At 39.7% G+C, this 18,127-nt stretch overlaps 1 protein-coding gene and 1 long non-coding RNA gene across 2 annotated transcripts in view; one reads left to right on the top strand and one right to left on the bottom strand.

The window, feature by feature from the left end:
• Window positions 1-10,869, top strand: part of LOC134794967 (E3 ubiquitin-protein ligase goliath-like) — a 118,954-nt gene extending 108,085 nt beyond the window's left edge. Inside the window, exons 11-13 of the mRNA XM_063766839.1 lie at window positions 8,012-8,107; window positions 8,942-9,048; window positions 10,297-10,869. Coding sequence (XP_063622909.1) covers window positions 8,012-8,107; window positions 8,942-9,048; window positions 10,297-10,360 — 267 coding nt within the window. The 3' untranslated portion in view covers window positions 10,361-10,869. The remainder of the gene's footprint in view (window positions 1-8,011; window positions 8,108-8,941; window positions 9,049-10,296) is intronic.
• On the bottom strand, window positions 10,280-13,056 carry LOC134794981 (uncharacterized). Its single transcript, XR_010144740.1, has 2 exons — window positions 12,113-13,056; window positions 10,280-12,074 (listed from the first exon to the last, which is right to left on the bottom strand). It is a non-coding gene; the product is annotated as an uncharacterized LOC134794981 (long non-coding RNA).
• Between the last annotated feature and the right edge of the window lie 5,071 nt (window positions 13,057-18,127).

Raw genomic sequence — 18,127 nt, 5'->3', positions numbered from 1 at the left:
GGCGGTGGGCGCGTGGGGGTAGTACGATAATGTATTACTTCACAGCTAAACCAATATGCTACCATTGCTACCAGTGCATGAAATAAACATTAGGACTCGTTAACCATACTAGTGCCTACTATACTTCAGTACTAAATGTTTAAAAGAACTAATTGCTATTTTTAACTCAAGGGAGCGATATGAAAGTAAAAAGAAACCGTTTAAATCTTTATTCAAGTCAAACTAGGCCGGCTTGAACCCTACATTATCTGACCTGAGAAGATTTAGCCCTATATGGGACCGGCAACAAACTCAGAAGGACAAATCTTTTCAAAACAAGTTAAAACAACACATAACACATCATTTCTTTATTTCACAAAAGTAAGCTTCTAATGAAACATAAGAAATCAAAATAACACTTGAAATAAAACACTTAGCTAAATGGTTAAAGAACGCGGGATTCTATAAGCTATCAGAATAATCCTTCAGGTATAAACCTTCAGGAACGTAGCGAGTTAGGCACGAGGTTGGCTAACGAGTACGTCCGATCTCTAGCGCGGTCCGATCAAGAAGAACTACCAGCGGCGGAGCCTCTCCGCTCCCGCCTCAGTCAAGTTGGCAAACCTGCTCGACCAGTCTACCAACATACCGACAAAAACGCCAACTCGTGCCTACGCTCACTCGAGAGAAACCTCTCGACGTTCCAAAGCCTTCTACCTGTCATCTCAGTTCAACAACACGCCAATAGATGGCGTTACTCTCTACGCAACTTTATTTATTTTGTTACAACCAAATAATACGTAGCTCAACATTGCTAATCGATTTTATACAGGCGTCTAAAATAATGAACTATAACGCTGCAATACGTCTTTCTGGTGTCAGGGTCCGACACGGCCGTCCTGCGCTACACACGTCCTCGTGTGTGGGTGTATGCATTTGATTCTGTAACAAAATACTCGGCACAGTATCTCATCGCTCGGTCATTCCTGACCCACAATTTGGGTCTCTCTCAAATTACTATTAAAATCAAACTTTGTTATCAATCCAACCACAAAAAATGATTGTTCAAAATTACTTTAACAATCCTCAATTCTCTAGTCAAAAATAGTCCATCGAGCAACGACTTAATAAAAATAATCAGTAATCATCGCCGCTATCTAGCGGATACACTCCATTAATCATCGCCTCCATCTGGCGGATACTCTCAAATTTATGTGAAAACAGAACAATCTCAAACATCAAAAACACAAATCACAACAGCTCTAATTCATTGCTTGACAGTATCACTACTATTGTCATCAATATCAATTTACGGGGAAATTATCTGGCATTAAAAAAAATATTTTGGTCAAATGTGATAATAATCATTGTAGGACATCTTAAAATAAATAGCACTCTGACTTAATAATGCCAATTTTACTCTTGTGAACACAGTACATCAACGGGAATTCATTTTTAACAAAACAACACGAGTCCTTCGGTGCATTGCCAGTCCTTCGGCAGATACCAGACCCTCGTCAGAAGTAACCATCTCAGCCGCGTAAGTGCTACTCCTTGCAAAGAGCATTCTGCACATAAAAAGCAGACCACGTGCACCTCTTACATGCTCTGGCACTTCTGATGCGGTCACTAAACAATACCCAGTCCATCTAAAGCAAAAAATTAGTGCCCAGTCCATCGGGCGTGCCTTCAGTCCTTCGAAAGCAAAACAGTAGTGTCCAGTCCATCGGGCGTGCCTTCAGTCCATCGAAAGCAAAACAGTAGTGCCCAGTCCATCGGGCTTGCCTTCCGTCCATCGAAAGCAAAACAGTAGTGCCCAGTCCATCGGGCTTGCCTTCCGTCCATCGAAAGCAAAACAGTAGTGCCCAGTCCATCGGGCGTGCCTTCAGTCCATCGAAAGCAAAACAGTAGTGCCCAGTCCATCGGGCGTGCCTTCAGTCCATCGAAAGCAAAACAGTAGTGCCCAGTCCATCGGGCTTGCCTTCCGTCCATCGAAAGCAAAACAGTAGTGCCCAGTCCATCGGGCTTGCCTTCAGTCCATCGAAAGCAAAAACAATGTTGAGAGTGAATTCCAAAAAGAAAATAAAAACAGGTCTTTAAATCATGTTACTCAGAACCATTGGTACTATCAGCGTCAACTGACCGACTGAAACTGAACATTACTGATCAAAATCACTAAAGGTCGCTTTCTACTTTAGCTTTTAACAACAGAAACTCGCTCAACACTTCTATACAGAAGTAAAACATCTCAAAATAATCCCAACGAAATGGGAACTGCTCACCAGATTAATAAAGCATGATGCACGCGACCAAGTCAAAGGTGGTGGTGGTGAAGTCCGACCCAAGCACGAAGGCTGATGCTTTCCGACTTGCAGTTGCCGTTGCTGCGGCAGATGGCGAGATGCACGATGTGGTTTATCATCTTGATCGGGACACTCTTGACAGAGCGGTGGTTCATCATAGCTGGCTGTTACTGAAATCATCATTTGCACGGTATCAGATTTATCATTTATCATGTATGCAGGCTAAACTCAAAGGTTTATTAAATGCAATGTAGCAGACAAAAAAAAACATGTTTCCAATGTATACGGGACTTCAAAAATCTCAGAATAAAATTTAAACTTCAATGAGTGCGTTTTATTTCATTCTATGAACAAACAAACATGTGTTCCAAAAATAGGTAAGACGGTAAAATGGGCCAATACGAAAAGTGACAGCTAATTAGTTACGTTAGACTGTTATGCTTCGCCATTACACTGAAAATAAAATTCACTAATAAACAATTGGAACGAAACCTGTCCTTTTATTTCCAAATCTCCAGAACAGACGATACTGCACAGCTGCTTCTGTGTTACAGGTGTGATGGCGTCTGTAAGTTGTCCCTGCTCAGGTTGCAGCACACTGTAACATTAATTTTCATATGCGTAGCTCATGCTTTCATAGTATGCACGATTTGTGATCTATCACGGCATTACGGGCAAGAATTTGTAGCAATTTTACTAATTACTAAACGTTACAGGGTAACGTAAAGTATGTAAGTAGTATTACATAATCCTATGCATTGGCAAATCAGCAGGATCAATTTCTAACGGTGCATTGTATTTTCATGAAAAAAAATATTTTTTGAGGGTAGATGCACAAGTGAGCGATGAAATAATATCACGTCGCGACAGCCAATATTTGGTTTTAATTAACAATATGGAATTCACATCAAAATAACTTAAGATCACTTAGATTTAAATGGATTTTAAAAATTAATTGTATCTTCATAAAAAATCAATTATTGAGGGTAGATTCACAAGCGAGCGATAAAATAATATCACGTCGTGATAGCCGATATTTGATTGTAATTAACAAGATGGATTTCACATCAAAATAATTCAAGATCACTTAGATTTAAATGGATTATAAAAATTAATTACAAAGAAACGTAACGATCCCAGAGATGACGTCACGTCACAACCGTTATGCTAGACTGCCTCAATCATAATTCACAATTTCACAATAATTCTCACCAAATAACATAATGAATTACACTCACCTTTCAATCAAGGTTAGACACGTGAGCTTACCATTACCGCGTGTCCAGATTATGGAATGTAGGTCACCAGAAATACACCACGCTCCCAGGTGGCTGTGTAAGCAATACATGATACCTTGACAATCCCACTTGCTGATGTCGAGTACCGATGGTCCTAAAAGGCGGTGGGCGCGTGGGGGTAGTACGATAATGTATTACTTCACAGCTAAACCAATATGCTACCATTGCTACCAGTGCATGAAATAAACATTAGGACTCGTTAACCATACTAGTGCCTACTATACTTCAGTACTAAATGTTTAAAAGAACTAATTGCTATTTTTAACTCAAGGGAGCGATATGAAAGTAAAAAGAAACCGTTTAAATCTTTATTCAAGTCAAACTAGGCCGGCTTCAACCCTACATTATCTGACCTGAGAAGATTTAGCCCTATATGGGACCGGCAACAAACTCAGAAGGACAAATCTTTTCAAAACAAGTTAAAACAACACATAACACATCATTTCTTTATTTCACAAAAGTAAGCTTCTAATGAAACATAAGAAATCAAAATAACACTTGAAATAAAACACTTAGCTAAATGGTTAAAGAACGCGGGATTCTATAAGCTATCAGAATAATCCTTCAGGTATAAACCTTCAGGAACGTAGCGAGTTAGGCACGAGGTTGGCTAACGAGTACGTCCGATCTCTAGCGCGGTCCGATCAAGAAGAACTACCAGCGGCGGAGCCTCTCCGCTCCCGCCTCAGTCAAGTTGGCAAACCTGCTCGACCAGTCTACCAACATACCGACAAAACGCCAACTCGTGCCTACGCTCACTCGAGAGAAACCTCTCGACGTTCCAAAGCCTTCTACCTGTCATCTCAGTTCAACAACACGCCAATAGATGGCGTTACTCTCTACGCAACTTTATTTATTTTGTTACAACCAAATAATACGTAGCTCAACATTGCTAATCGATTTTATACAGGCGTCTAAAATAATGAACTATAACGCTGCAATACGTCTTTCTGGTGTCAGGGTCCGACATATGTATTCATCATACGTATGCATATCGTCGCCCAGTATCCGTAGTATAAGCTTTGCTTAGTTTAGGTACCTAACGGTCTGTGTAAGTTTGTCCACAAATATTTATAATTAAAAAAAATCTTACTGATATGCTAAACACTAAACAGCCATTTAGACAAATTTTCGAGCTCTTTAACCGCTCGGTTCAATTCAAACTTTATTGTCATTGGATCTTGGTTTTACCTGATTCAGATTCTAAATCTGTCACTTTGGTTTTCCGAGTAACAGCAGAACGACAGAATTTTACCAAAAGATAGGTCATTGGCCACATATTATTTCTTGTAGATTCTTGTAATCGGCAGATAAATAAATATGTAGGTGGTTAGAAATATTACAAACATAAAAAAATCACGTGAGAATATGAAAAACGAAACCAATTACCAATTCGCTGGCCCAATATTACAGGGTTCTATGTTACACTTTCAAGATAGTTAAAATTCGACTTATAATGTCACTATGACAATGTTCTAATTTCAGTTCGATAAAAGTGAAACATAGAACCCTGTAATATTGCCAGCGAATTACTATAAAACCAATGACCATGACGACCGATAACGGAGGTTAACGGACGATAATCCATCGTGACACCATCACGAAGAAAATCAATACTTCTTATAAAATAAAGAATAAAGGATGACTCACGCTAGACCGGACCGGAGCTACCGGCGCTTCGTTTTCTATTGAAAGCACCACGTGATCACCGATCAGCCTTCATAGAAAATGTAATGTCGGACGCGTCGGCCCGGCCCGGGCCCGATCTAGCGTGAGTCATCTTTAAAGTGCAATCGGAGATACATGCTCGAAACTAAAAACATTAACAAATATCTTGTTTACTTGTTAAAACAAGATTACATCGTGTAGGTCGGATTTAGTCAAAAATAAGGTTAATCAGATATGTCTACAAATTTATTTTTGTCTGTTGTTTATAAGTATGTAGTTACTTTTTAATCGGTCACTGCGTTAGTGATTCCGGCCGATTTACACCCCCACAGGCATAGTTTTGGAATAAGTGAAATATAGATTAACTTACCACTTTGAGTATAATGCCGCATTGAATTGGAATACCTAAGTCTTGGTAGCTCATCATCATCCTCCTAGCGTTTGTCCCGTACTGTGACGAGGTCCGCTTTCCTACTTTTCTCCTCCCACTTCGCTCTATCCTGGCCATCGGTTTCCGCTAACCCACAGGCGTTTAAATTTTTGGCGATGACGTTACGTCACCGCTGCCTTGGTTTGCCCCTCCTGTTTGGGGCCCTGTCAAGTCAACTACCAATAGTTAAGTACGGTTACCATCAGTTTGTCACTGACATAAACGCCGTCGAGAACGTAATTTACTTTCTATACATCCCGTTTGCACTAATATGCGAGTGCGAGCGAGATGTATAGAAAGTAAATTACGTTCTCGACGGCGTTTATGTCAGTGACAAACACAGACCAACCCCTATAGACCGAGCTTATAGGACGACTCGCGGTCACCGCCCGTATGGTGTATAGGTCAAATATAAGATTGTTCGCGCGCCGCTCCGATCAGTTGCGCCCAACGTAACAACCTGTTAGCAGTGTGCACGAGTCTAAGAAAATAAATCGTAAACTATTGAATTCATTGGGAAATCATGGGATATTGCAGCGTAAAATGGTGTGGCAAGTCATCTAAGACATCTACTTACGAAACAGATGGAATAACATCCCACAGGAAAGTCAAATTCATTATTTCATTGAATAATGTTTCTTGTCCGCGGGGTTCATTTTTTACTGGTCAGTAAGCAGAGGCGAAGTATGTCCGTCCCTTTTCGTCAACTTGAAAATGCAATGCGCTATCCCTTTCCCTTTCGACTAGTGATGTGACGATGATGGTTTTTCAGTTGCGGAAACTTCGTGCTTCGTCATACCGTATTGTACCATTTTAGACATAATATATAGGTAATATGTTGTGTAAGTTTTTTAGAATCCTCTAGGCCAGCGGAGCAGTTAGGCCGCATGTCACGAGATGGACCTGATGATGAACTTCAAAGAAGTGCGAGGGCACTCGGTGTTGGTTGTGATAGACATATGTTGTATGGGTTTTTTAGAATCCTGTAGGTGAGCAGTTAGGTCTCATGTCTCGAGATGACCTGATGATGAACTTCAAATAAGTGCGAGAGAACTCGGAGTTGATTTGTAATAGGCATATGTTATTGGTCCATTTGAATATGTTTTCAATACAACCTTCTATGACCTTAATAAAACGGACAAAAGAAAATAATTGTATGAGATTTCGGCGACACTTTTTTCTCGTATCAAAAGAGATTGCGATTCTGAGTGGAAATAATATAAAAATTCTAAACTTTAAAATTCATGTTCTGGGTACTTTAAGCAGAAATGCCCTAATATGTTAAGTAAAAATTTCAGGTACATTGTTAAATTACTTAATGAAATATTAAATTAATCAATATAATTATTAAGTAAGTTTACTCTAAGTATACTAAATTGGTAACAATTTTACCACAATACATTTCGGTATCACTGGTAGCAGTACCCACTACCTGTAATGAACATGTCCCATCCCTACGCTTGCACGTGTCAGCGCGCCATGTTTGAAACGACCAATCGCAACGCCGTGAGCACCCCTCCCGCACCTCACAGTTTGGTGATTTGCGTCGGGAACAAAATGGCCAATATTAGGTTTCTAGAGGCGGTGTTCTGTGGTGACAAACTGATGGTAACCGTACAGTTGGTAAAAGGTGAACGCGTGTCCTACACACAAGTATCTGAATCTCGCTCTAGGTGGTGGTAGTAAAACTGATCAATTCGATATGGATTTTTAACGCACAATGTTCCGACTGAAGTACGAATATTACAGTATCCCCATTTTCACCCTCTTAGGCCCACTTGCACCATCCCACTAACCCGGATTAACCGGTTAAACCTGGAGTTACCATGGTTACCAGTACAATTTGACACTGTTAACGTGAGTGAGTTAACGGTTCACCCATTTAACCCCGGGTTAGTGGGATGGTGCAAGTGGGTCTTAGGGGTCTAACAACTCTCAAGTATTTATTGTTTGGGTGACTTGAAGAGCTGCAATTGTGCCTCTAAAGAGCAGCATTTGAGTGGTTTACAAAAAAATTTACATTTCATTCATGTCTTCGAAATATTGACTTCTTGGGCTCATTTTACTCAGAATCATTTGTACATTTACGCCTCATACATGAAAAAATGTGTCCCAAGATTTGCTTTCCAGATCGTCACATTTTTATATGAATATTTTTTTTATTTGTATACGTGATGCACTGGAAAAATATTTATTTCATACAGAATTTTGTGGCTGAATCGTCTCAGTGTAGACATCTGATTGTATTAGTTTCTATTTTTAAAATATGTTTGCCATACGATTAAATAAATAAATCTAAGTGAAGGAATGAACCTTTAACCTTTTCCCCGTAGTTCACGGGGAGCCAGGAGAGCATCCTGCAGCTAGAGGTGGAGGAGGCGCGCAGCCGCGCCATCAGCCCTGCGCGGAACCGCCATCCGCTCACACTGGTGAGTACGCCTAATAAATAAGTTTTTGGCAAAAATTTCATTTTTGGTACAAGCTTTTATCGCTGACTGTACTTTTCTTACGACAGACAACTAATACTCATCGAGACAATTCTAAAAACCCCAACACAATTAGGTTGCGTTGTTTCATCACAGAGTTCCTATGGCCACCTCCATCATCAGATCAGCTCGATGGTACCATAATATTGCATTGTCATCCGATTTATACATGCATGCAAAATTTCAGCTCAATCGGAAACCGGGAAGTGGATCAAATTTAACTTGCAAGATTTGATTACAGACAACGGGACACAGGTGAAAGTAAATAAAAGCTTGTAAAAACGCACCCATCCAGGGGTGCGAAACTCTTCCCATCGTGCAAACTCGGCTCCGTTCGGCTCAGCATTGCTCCGAGCAATTATTAGGGTTGACACAACTTGACGTCCCGTTGCGTGCACGACACGATAATATAAGACACATAAGATAATGGCTTTTGACAAATAGCCGAAAAGGACAGCGTGATTTGACCCTGAACCGCTGTCAAACATCGGTTTTGTAGGAAGTTTCCTTTCTGTACGGTTGTACTATTATTTATTCTGTGATCCATCTTTATTTGGATAGCATCGGGTACTTAATGCGCATCTTTAGTTATGATTTTATTTCTGTGTGCTTCGATGCAAGATTATTGCTGTAGTAATTACTAGCTGCCCCTTAGCACCCATCTATTGACTGCAGCCCCTAATGTCTTGCCTACTAGGCCTTAGGGCAAATCCGTCACTGGTTGCATACAACGGTTTGAATGAACAGCAGTGAGTAAAACTTATGTGGTTGTTTCAGCTAACGAGCGACAACTCGTACTCGGAGGCGGGCAGCTCGCGCTCGTCGCGCGCCTCCTCGCCCGATGAGCTGGCGCCGTCGCTGCCGCGCCGCGACGCCGGCGACAGGTGACATACCTATCTCTTCTACACCTCATTATTATAGCTTATTTACATTCGCGGCTCGAGGCTCGGCTCGCGGCTCGTCTCGTGTTCGCCTCGAGCTCGTAAGCTCGTCGAGTTAATGATTACACTCTCGCCTCGTGGCTCGTCTTGTGTCTCGGCCACAGCTCGTAAGCTCGTCGAGCTAATCGATTTTAAACACAAACGGCACGGTATAAGTTTTGTAACAGAATGACAGCAAGCGCGCGTCCCGCGCGAGCCCATTGCGAGCCCCTTTGACTCGTGCCCAAAAAACCGCTTCTCCAAGCGAGCCGAGCCACGAGCCAACCGCTTGCACTCGCGTCTCGTGGCTCAGCTCGTGGCTGGCAACCCGAATATAAACCGCGGGTTAAGTATACCATGTCAGGCGTGGCTCACTCCGCGATTTCGTCGCGTCGCTACAAGTACATACATGCGGCCCACACCAATTTTTGTGTCTAGCAGTAGCAGTTGCCGCGCAACGCTACGGAACGGACGCTTGCTCGCGCTTCCGCCACCTTGCGGTCATATCTGTCGTAATAGACGCGTTTTATTAGAGAGTGAACCTTCTGTGCCTATTACTATTATTTATTCTGTGACCATGTGAAGGAATTAGTAGGTATACCCTCATTATGGATACCTGAGATTGTCCGTGAAGCATTCACGACGTTGCGAACTTAGTAGGTTATACTGACTTGATCAGCCTCGCCTCAAGCTTTTAGGAATAAATGTTAAAGTTAAATGTACGTGCTATACTATATAGCCTATATAGGTTGCAAAATTTTCTTAAATTGTCCTTCGGCTGCTGTTACGCACAACTCCTAATTGTGGAAAAAAAAATTTAAGCGAATAAAAAAAAAACAATCTGACAATCTGACACTTCCTAAATGTTAGAAGTTTAAAAAAATCTGTAACTTGTGGATCGAAAAAACGGCCCCTGGCGAGTCGGACTCGCCCACCGAGGGTTCCGTACTTTTTCGTATTTGTTGTTATAGCGGCAACATCATCTGTGAAAATGTCAACTGTCTATCACGGTTCATGAGATACTGCCTGGTGGTAGACAAACGGACAGTGGAGTCTTAGTAATAGGGTTTTAACCCTTTGGGTACGGAACCCTAAAAAAATCTACTCTATTATTATTCTTTTAAAATTCGGAGGCTTAAAAATGTAACATAGAAAGCTATGCCACGGGATCTGTAACAGATTTTTAGTAAAAACCACTACCATTATTTTCAGATCTCACACATCGTCACCAGACTGCACCGCGCCGCGCGCCGACACGTCGGCCGCGCAAGACTGAGACGGGACACGGCTGTACGGCCGCGTCACGCAGGTGTGACAGGGACGGCTAGAGCCCTCCGTGCGTTACCGTCAGCGTTGACCGTCAAGTGCGCTGTCTGTGAGGTTTTATAGTCCGTTCATTGAAAACTGGCTTCGGGTATAGTGTTGGAACGAAATAGCAACAGGAAAAATATGGCATAACTGTTCTAACAGTTCAATTGAAGCCAAGTAACCCCTCAAAACTTAAAAAAAAACGATGCGAAAAAACAAATTGAAAATCAAGATTGAATACCCGTACGTAAAATGTAGCTGTACAAAAAAATGGACTATAAAAGCCAGTAGAAGACCGTACTATAGCTGTCTTCCTCCGTCTATATTAAATAAAAGAGACAGAGTAATCACAGCGCCCCGGAAAGACATTTGTTTGAGTGAAGTGAGTCAGTGATGTGTTCATAAAATAACCTTAGAATAAAATACTCATGGTACTTCCAGTGACGTTCGGTGGACAAGTGATATTTTATCGTAAGCTAGTTATACCACGCCGCCTAGTCGACGGGCTCAGTCTGTACCTTTAGGTCTTTAAAAAATAGTAAACAAAATCTACCCTCAAATGGCTCCTTAAGCCAGTTGAGGGTAGATGAAAACATTACATGATGAAATAATGTAGGTTGAAGTCAGGTCGTTCGGTGACTGATCCAGGTGGCTTTGTTGGTTGGTTAATCAATAAATGTTACAACTACCCGAAAATTTACAAATTGTTTGTTTACTTTTATTTAAGTACATAAAGATACAGAGTATAGGTTTCCTATATTGAGCCCTATTCTCACATAAGATATGCGTAGAGATGCCTAGAGGTAGACCAAGATAAGTTGGTAGCGATTTTGATAGCTCAGACTGTGCAAGTGTTATTTTAACACATTCAGTGCCGAAAACCCAACTCTAGGGTATTTTATGATTTCGTTTGCAGGCCGGACGACCCGATAGTCGGGATCGAGATACTACAGCTTTATATGACGATATTGTTGTGGCCTGGTGCGGATATCTTGTTTGCCTGGTTGGCAATTAATGTGTTAAACGTCAAAATTATGAAATAACACTTTCACAGTCTGTGCTATCAAAACCATCTTAGCTTAGTCTAATTCTAGACAGTTTATAATGTACCGTCGAGTGGGCTAACTGGAGACAGGAGGGGTAACATTAGACAAAGGAAAGATTCCCCAATCATTTAAACGTGTGTACTTTTTACAATATTTGAATCAAGATTTACCAGTCTTAGGCCTATTCTAACTTTTATTATAGGATATGAATTCGATCTGGATTCGATATGGATGGGATCTGTCAGTGTCCAAAGTGACGTTTGTGTTTGAAAAAATGACACTTTTGACACTGACCGTTTTAATCCATATCTAACCCACATCGAATTCATATCCTATAATTAAAATTAGAATAAGCCTGATAGGGTAATTTTCCATTATAGTCAAAAATATTGTCTAAAGTTACCCCATCGGTCCCCTGAAAAGGCATCTCTACGCAATCTTCTGGGTCCTGTAACCTACTTTTACCTTTGCGATGTAGAAGTAACTGTTTTCACCATACCCCCCTACCTGAAGTAGCCTAGATAAGTCGCAGTTATCATCTCTTTCCTACAAAGTTATTTAGAGTGGGACAAATGCTTTTACAACTATGTTCTAGCTAGTAATATAGTGGTTAAGTTGCAGAAGGCCGATATAGTACTTTTATTGTGTATAAGTTTTAACTTTGAGCTTTGAACCTTACGGAGATGGAATAAGGTAGGTATACAATGTATAATAAACTTATAGCTTTTTATTTGCTATGTTTGATGGTTTCTTTTTTTGTACATATGGTATAAGATATCGGAGAAAATACAAGACTAAGAATCAACACGATTTAAATGTCAATGGCGTGTTCAGATATTTTTGATTACTAACGACTCATTGACTTTCACAAGTCAAGTTGTGGAAGTCAAGGGGAGAGGCCTTTGCCCAGCAGTGGGACACTATAACAGGCTAATAAAAAAAAAAGACTCATTAGCTATAATCGGCCTTTTGCACTTAACTTAATCAATTTTGTACCAATATAAAATGATTTTACTATTTAAACTGTTACTATGCTTAGAATAATTATGTACGAGTAGAAACCTGCGGGCTCAGCACGGTTCCATTTTTATCGACTATCACTATGCGCGTCCCTTTCGCACTTACATACTTGTTAGAACGTGACAGGCATGGTGAAAAGGGATCTTTATATTTTAACCAATGAAGTTTTAGAAGCCAAATCGTTTATATAATATATGACATGTTTAAATACCATTTGGAAGTATTTGTACTTAATACAAGGATTGGCTGTTGATCTCATATATGCGTGTTAGGTAACTTCACTGCTATATTATATTGTTTTGAATTTTGCGATATTCACATTAAATTAACAATAGTGAGACATATACATGTACAAATTAATACAACAATTTATTCTGTTTGGCTTTTGGCAACCCCGGGTCAAAAATATTTCAGAAAAAGGTCGGCTTCTGTGAACTAAACATTAAAAGTTACCCGGGTACAGTTGCCGTCAGATATATCGGAGTGGCCTAGGTGCTTATAAATATCCGAACACGCACTTTAACTCCTTGACAATAGAGGCGTGTTCAGATATTTGTGAGCGACTTGGCCGCTCCGATATATCTGATGGCAACTGTAAATTATTTCAACACACCTTTATTGCTAAGGCTGTGGATCTAAAGGGGCCCACTGATTAACAGTCCGCCGGACGGTATCGGCCTGTCAGTTGTTCGGAACTGTCAAAATTTTGTTCTAACTGACAGGCCGATACCGGCCGGCGGACTGTTAATCAGTGGGCCCCTTAAGGCTAAGCTTAGTTTAAATAATCTTCAAATATAGAGATTGTAACTGAGACTGATTGTACAACTAACCTCTCGATTGAAAATAAAGATTTTTTTTTTTGCCAAGAATAAGAACGTGCGCAGATCATTTTGAACAGCTTGTCCGCTTAGCCAATCATGTTATATTATATTTGTACGTGCATATGACTACTAAGTTAATGATTAGTGTCAGATTGTGTACACACCTCACCACCGGTTGTGGATCTAGGGCCATACATTATGTAAAGTGTCTCCGTCCATATATTTTGCTATTTCATTTTATATTGAGGAGGATGTACCGCCACACATGATTCACTGAATTGTATTTTATTGTGTACACAACAAGGTTCAGTATCAAATGGCATCGCAATTGTTTTTTAGTATATTTGTAAAATATTTTTTGGAAGAAATTTTGATTGGCCAATTTGAAATGTATTGTATAATTAGCAACGAGACGAGAGAGACATTTACATGGCAAAACCGTATCAGAATGAAATGAAAGTTAACAAATGTAGGATAATACTTACATGTTAAAAAGTTAAAATTCAGTGTATCTATATGTTGTGAAAGATTTAACACTGCTCAGTGATTTAATTCACAATATGTGTGGCGGAACCCTTTGCCCATCTGAGGCGTATATTTCGTACTATTGATATGTAAGCATGCGTTATATAGTTTTTACACCTAATGGCCCGGCCGCTGAAAGCACTCGGGCCATGCGCGCCTCTCTTTCTCTTGTACTCCTACTAGAAGCACTAGAGGTCAGACAAGGCACGAAGGTTACCAGTGTTTTGGCGAGAGTGTAACCGGGGCTTAATAATGGGTTCGTTAGGGTTAAAGGTCCTTATATTTTCGTTAGGGTGTGGCCACAGTACAGTTATCAATCTGCAGTCGAGCTAGGTAGCGGTTATAGGACGACGTGGCTCTGTGGTATTTAATAAAATCTAGTCTGAAATTAACTTCGAGTTACGCTTTTTAATGCAATTGTTTTATGTGGGTGCAATGGAATATGCCCCAATATATTTTACATATTATGTCTCTCGTAAGGTATTCGTCAAAATATGATTTATTTGGTTGTGATTACCATTTTTATACAGGTTTTCGTTTTATAAAACGCTGGACCTCTTTCCACCAACCGTATTTGTTAGAAAGAGAAGTTTGCCTCTAAGCAATTACGGTACAAGCTGTTGGTAGATGAATAGAAACACTTTTTATCAATGAAAATTCTGTATTTTTAATTTATGTTAAATTTTTTATACAGAGCGGTGTGAACCGTGGTAGTTGCGTTCAGAATCACAAGCCTTTTATAAAACGAAACTAGTGAATCTAGTGGCTCATTGCCAATGGTAAGCTGCAGGCATGTAAATACGAAAACATTTCAAAGACGTAGCCTAACTTAACATGTCTATACAGTATGATAGACGTTTAATGAAGTTATCTCTACACAATAAAATTATTGCATTCAAAAGCGATGTTTGTTCAAATGTTTATTTTATAAGAAACAATATTTACGTTTAGCTGTAAGTAAGCATTTAAGTTATAACTTAGTACATTTTAGGTACTTATACGAAAATCTAACCGATTTTTATAACAAAGGAGACTGGTATGTACTTGTAATGATGTTAACATTAATGATACATTCCCATCTGTGCGTGGTTACCACGTGTACGTGAAAAGTTAAGATAAAAACAATAAAAACCAATACAGTATTGATATTTGCGTTTTCTTTGACCTGTGATATGTGTGCCCTTATAAGAAATTTACTTATAGTCTGTATTGTTCCTCAAACATTCAACTATTCGACTGTTTTGAAACCTAGGTACGAAGTAATAAGTTTTTTGTCAAACATTTCATTTTTAGAGCTCAGCATAAAACTGTTCGCGAGCTCTTATGGGATCACTTCGGTCTTGAAAATCGGTTAAATGCGGTTTTCTCAAAGACCGTTTGATGTAGCCGATGTAGGTACCTACAATTTGGAACAGTTATAGCAAGTAGGTACTATCACTATAGTATCCTCAAACCAAACTGACGACCGGGGTCATATTACTATCTTTTTCACTCTTTCTACGACCGTGTAAGTGTGAAAGAGAAGTTTTACTACCCCGGCCGTCAGTTTGGTTTGTGGATAGTATAACACTGTGAATAAGTCAAAACCGTTTATTTATACAAGCTGTTATCACTGTCTGTACTTTTCTTTTAACAGGCAACTAGTACTCATCGAGACAATTCTAACAAACCCAAACAATTAGTTCTTATGGCCGCAATAGATTAGTATATGTTATTATGGTCACCTCTTGTGTCCATCATCAGATCAGCTCGATGGTACCATAATATTGCAATGTCATCCGACTTACATATTGTATGCAAATTTTCATTCATTTATTTAAGTTTTGATTGGCGTATTCCATCAACGATCTTGGTCTTTGGAGTTGATCGAGCCAGGTAAAATAATATCGGAGTCATAACACAATAATGCTCGGTTTTCCTAGGATAGCGGTGCCGTCATATAGCGGCCGTCTCCATGCAAAATAATAAGGCTAAATCCGTACACGGCGGGAAGTTATCAACTAACTTTCGGGAAAAAATTTGAACCTTATGTGTATTTATTTTAAGTTCAAATTACTTCAACAAAATATCTCGAGTTATCAACTTCTTCCCACCGTGTACCGAAATAAGGATGAGTAGTATTTTGTATGGAGACGGCCGTTATATGACTGTACCGCTATCCTAGGAAACCAGAGCTTTACCTAGTGGAGAAGGAACGAACGATACAGTACAAACAGCAACACCAAACTGTACATCTGTGGGCCTTATTACAATAGGCATAAGGTCCACCGGTGTACAGTTAGGTGTGTGTAACAGTCACCTAAGTTTGGTAAATTGAGTAATTAAAACACAAAACATATGCAAAATCATTTATTACATTAAAAAAGATCTCATCGAATTATTTTATGCGTCATAGCGTGTTACACATTGAGCAAAAATCTAGATTATATTTCATTACAATATAAATAATATACCGGGTGTGGCCTGTAACACGACCAAATAATTAAAACATAGATTGTACTCCTCAAACGGTGACACTTTTGTTCAACAACTTTTAAAAATTATGAAGTATTTAGACTCTATTTTTCATACAAAATAAATATTATCTTCAATGGACACCATCGTCACGCCATATCATTGTGATTGACGTTGCTTGTCACGCCTTAAACATAACAAAATTCGCAATACATTGCGTCTTAGAATAAACTTTAAAGTGTATTAAAAATCAAACCACAAGTTATTTTTAAAAGTCGCTGAACAGATGTTGGTCAGTATGAGGAGTACAGCCTACAGTTTAATTTTTTGCTCATGTTACAGGCCACACCCGGTATAGTGACCAGTCCTAACGTACAGATGTAAGTAGTGCATAATTGTTTTCCATCGTATTTTCTCGGAAACGTTCGTATTTGTCATGCTACTTCAGTCAACGTACTGAGTACTTTTTGTACCGAGACTGACTGAAATAGCGAGACACGTTCGTACGTTTCCGTGAAAATACGAAGGAAAATAATTACGCACTACATCTGCACTATATTGTCAGGTGACAACCAAAATTCGCTAATTGCAAAAAAAAAAATGTTTTATTACTATTACCGATCACTATGGCTCTGAACTTGTGGTCTCTCTTCTTGATCGGGACACTCTTGACAGAGCGGTCGTGGTCATAATTGGAAGTCTCCCTTTCTGACACGTTTGACGGCTCGCCTCCACTCCTCCCTGACGGCTGCGCGTTTAGCGCATTCGTGCAAGGGACCGTCCATTGCTACCTTTATTTGGTTCGTCCACCTCATGGGCGACCTTTCGCACTTGTGGTAGTAGGTAATTAATGAGTTTTGGTTGTCACCTGACCATTTAGTACTTATTCAATTAAATATATTCTAGCAAGAGAACAGTACGTCGTACTTGTTTCATTCTATTGAAATACACCGCTATACCAACTATAAACTTGGTTTGAATTGTACAAAGTTGACACTGTATTAAACATTACAAGAAATTACCTAACTTTTCAGTATTATCACATTATAATGTTGTTAATAAATTATTTACATATACTTATCCTTATTTACTTAGGGTGGTATTCCACCTATCAAATTTCTTTGTCCAATGTGTAGAGTTAGACCAAGATAAGTCTGCAGCGATTTTGATAGCCCACGCAGTGCAAGCGTTATTTTAAACGTCAAACTTCTATGAAATTTAGACGCATAAATAACACTTGCACTGCGTGGGTTATCAAAATCGCTGTGGCCTTTTTTGGTCTAACTCTATTGCGTCTCACATTTTGCTTAATGGGAGAGTAAGACGCAATTACATTGGACAAAGAAATTGGACTAATATTTAGTATTCGTTCAGTGCTTAGTGAGCCGAGGACCTGAACTCACAGCGCCTTAAGTTTAAATCGCCTTTTCATACAAACATAGGTAGTCTAGTCCTCTCGGTCTTGCGATAGCTCTCGCCAGTGCGCTGTAGCCGCGCGCGTCAGTTGACGTCTTTGGCGTACAATCAGCTTAACTATTAGCTCAGCTTAGGGCCAGTTGCACCAACCACATTTGACAGACTGATCAACGTCAGCCGGCGCCCCCGGCGCTTTACTATGAAACTTTCCATACATAAAAATTTAGCGAACTCTTTAACGATACGAACAGTTTGGTGCAACCGACCCTTAATCAGCTTAGCTTAGCAGGGGTGTATACAAATATGTATGTAGCTTATCCCCAATAGCCCCCCCTAAGCTATTAATTATGCTGACTGTACATAAAATACTGAATAAGTGAAATACTACACCAATTACACCATAATTTGAAAATAACATCAGTCTTAACATTAGGTAAAAACGATTATTTAATA

This window comes from Cydia splendana, chromosome 11 (genome assembly GCF_910591565.1).
Source record: "Cydia splendana chromosome 11, ilCydSple1.2, whole genome shotgun sequence".
Taxonomy (NCBI): Eukaryota; Metazoa; Arthropoda; class Insecta; order Lepidoptera; family Tortricidae; genus Cydia; species Cydia splendana.
The sequence above is the reverse complement of the archived record's forward strand: the minus strand, read 5'-3'. Positions and strand labels throughout refer to the sequence as shown.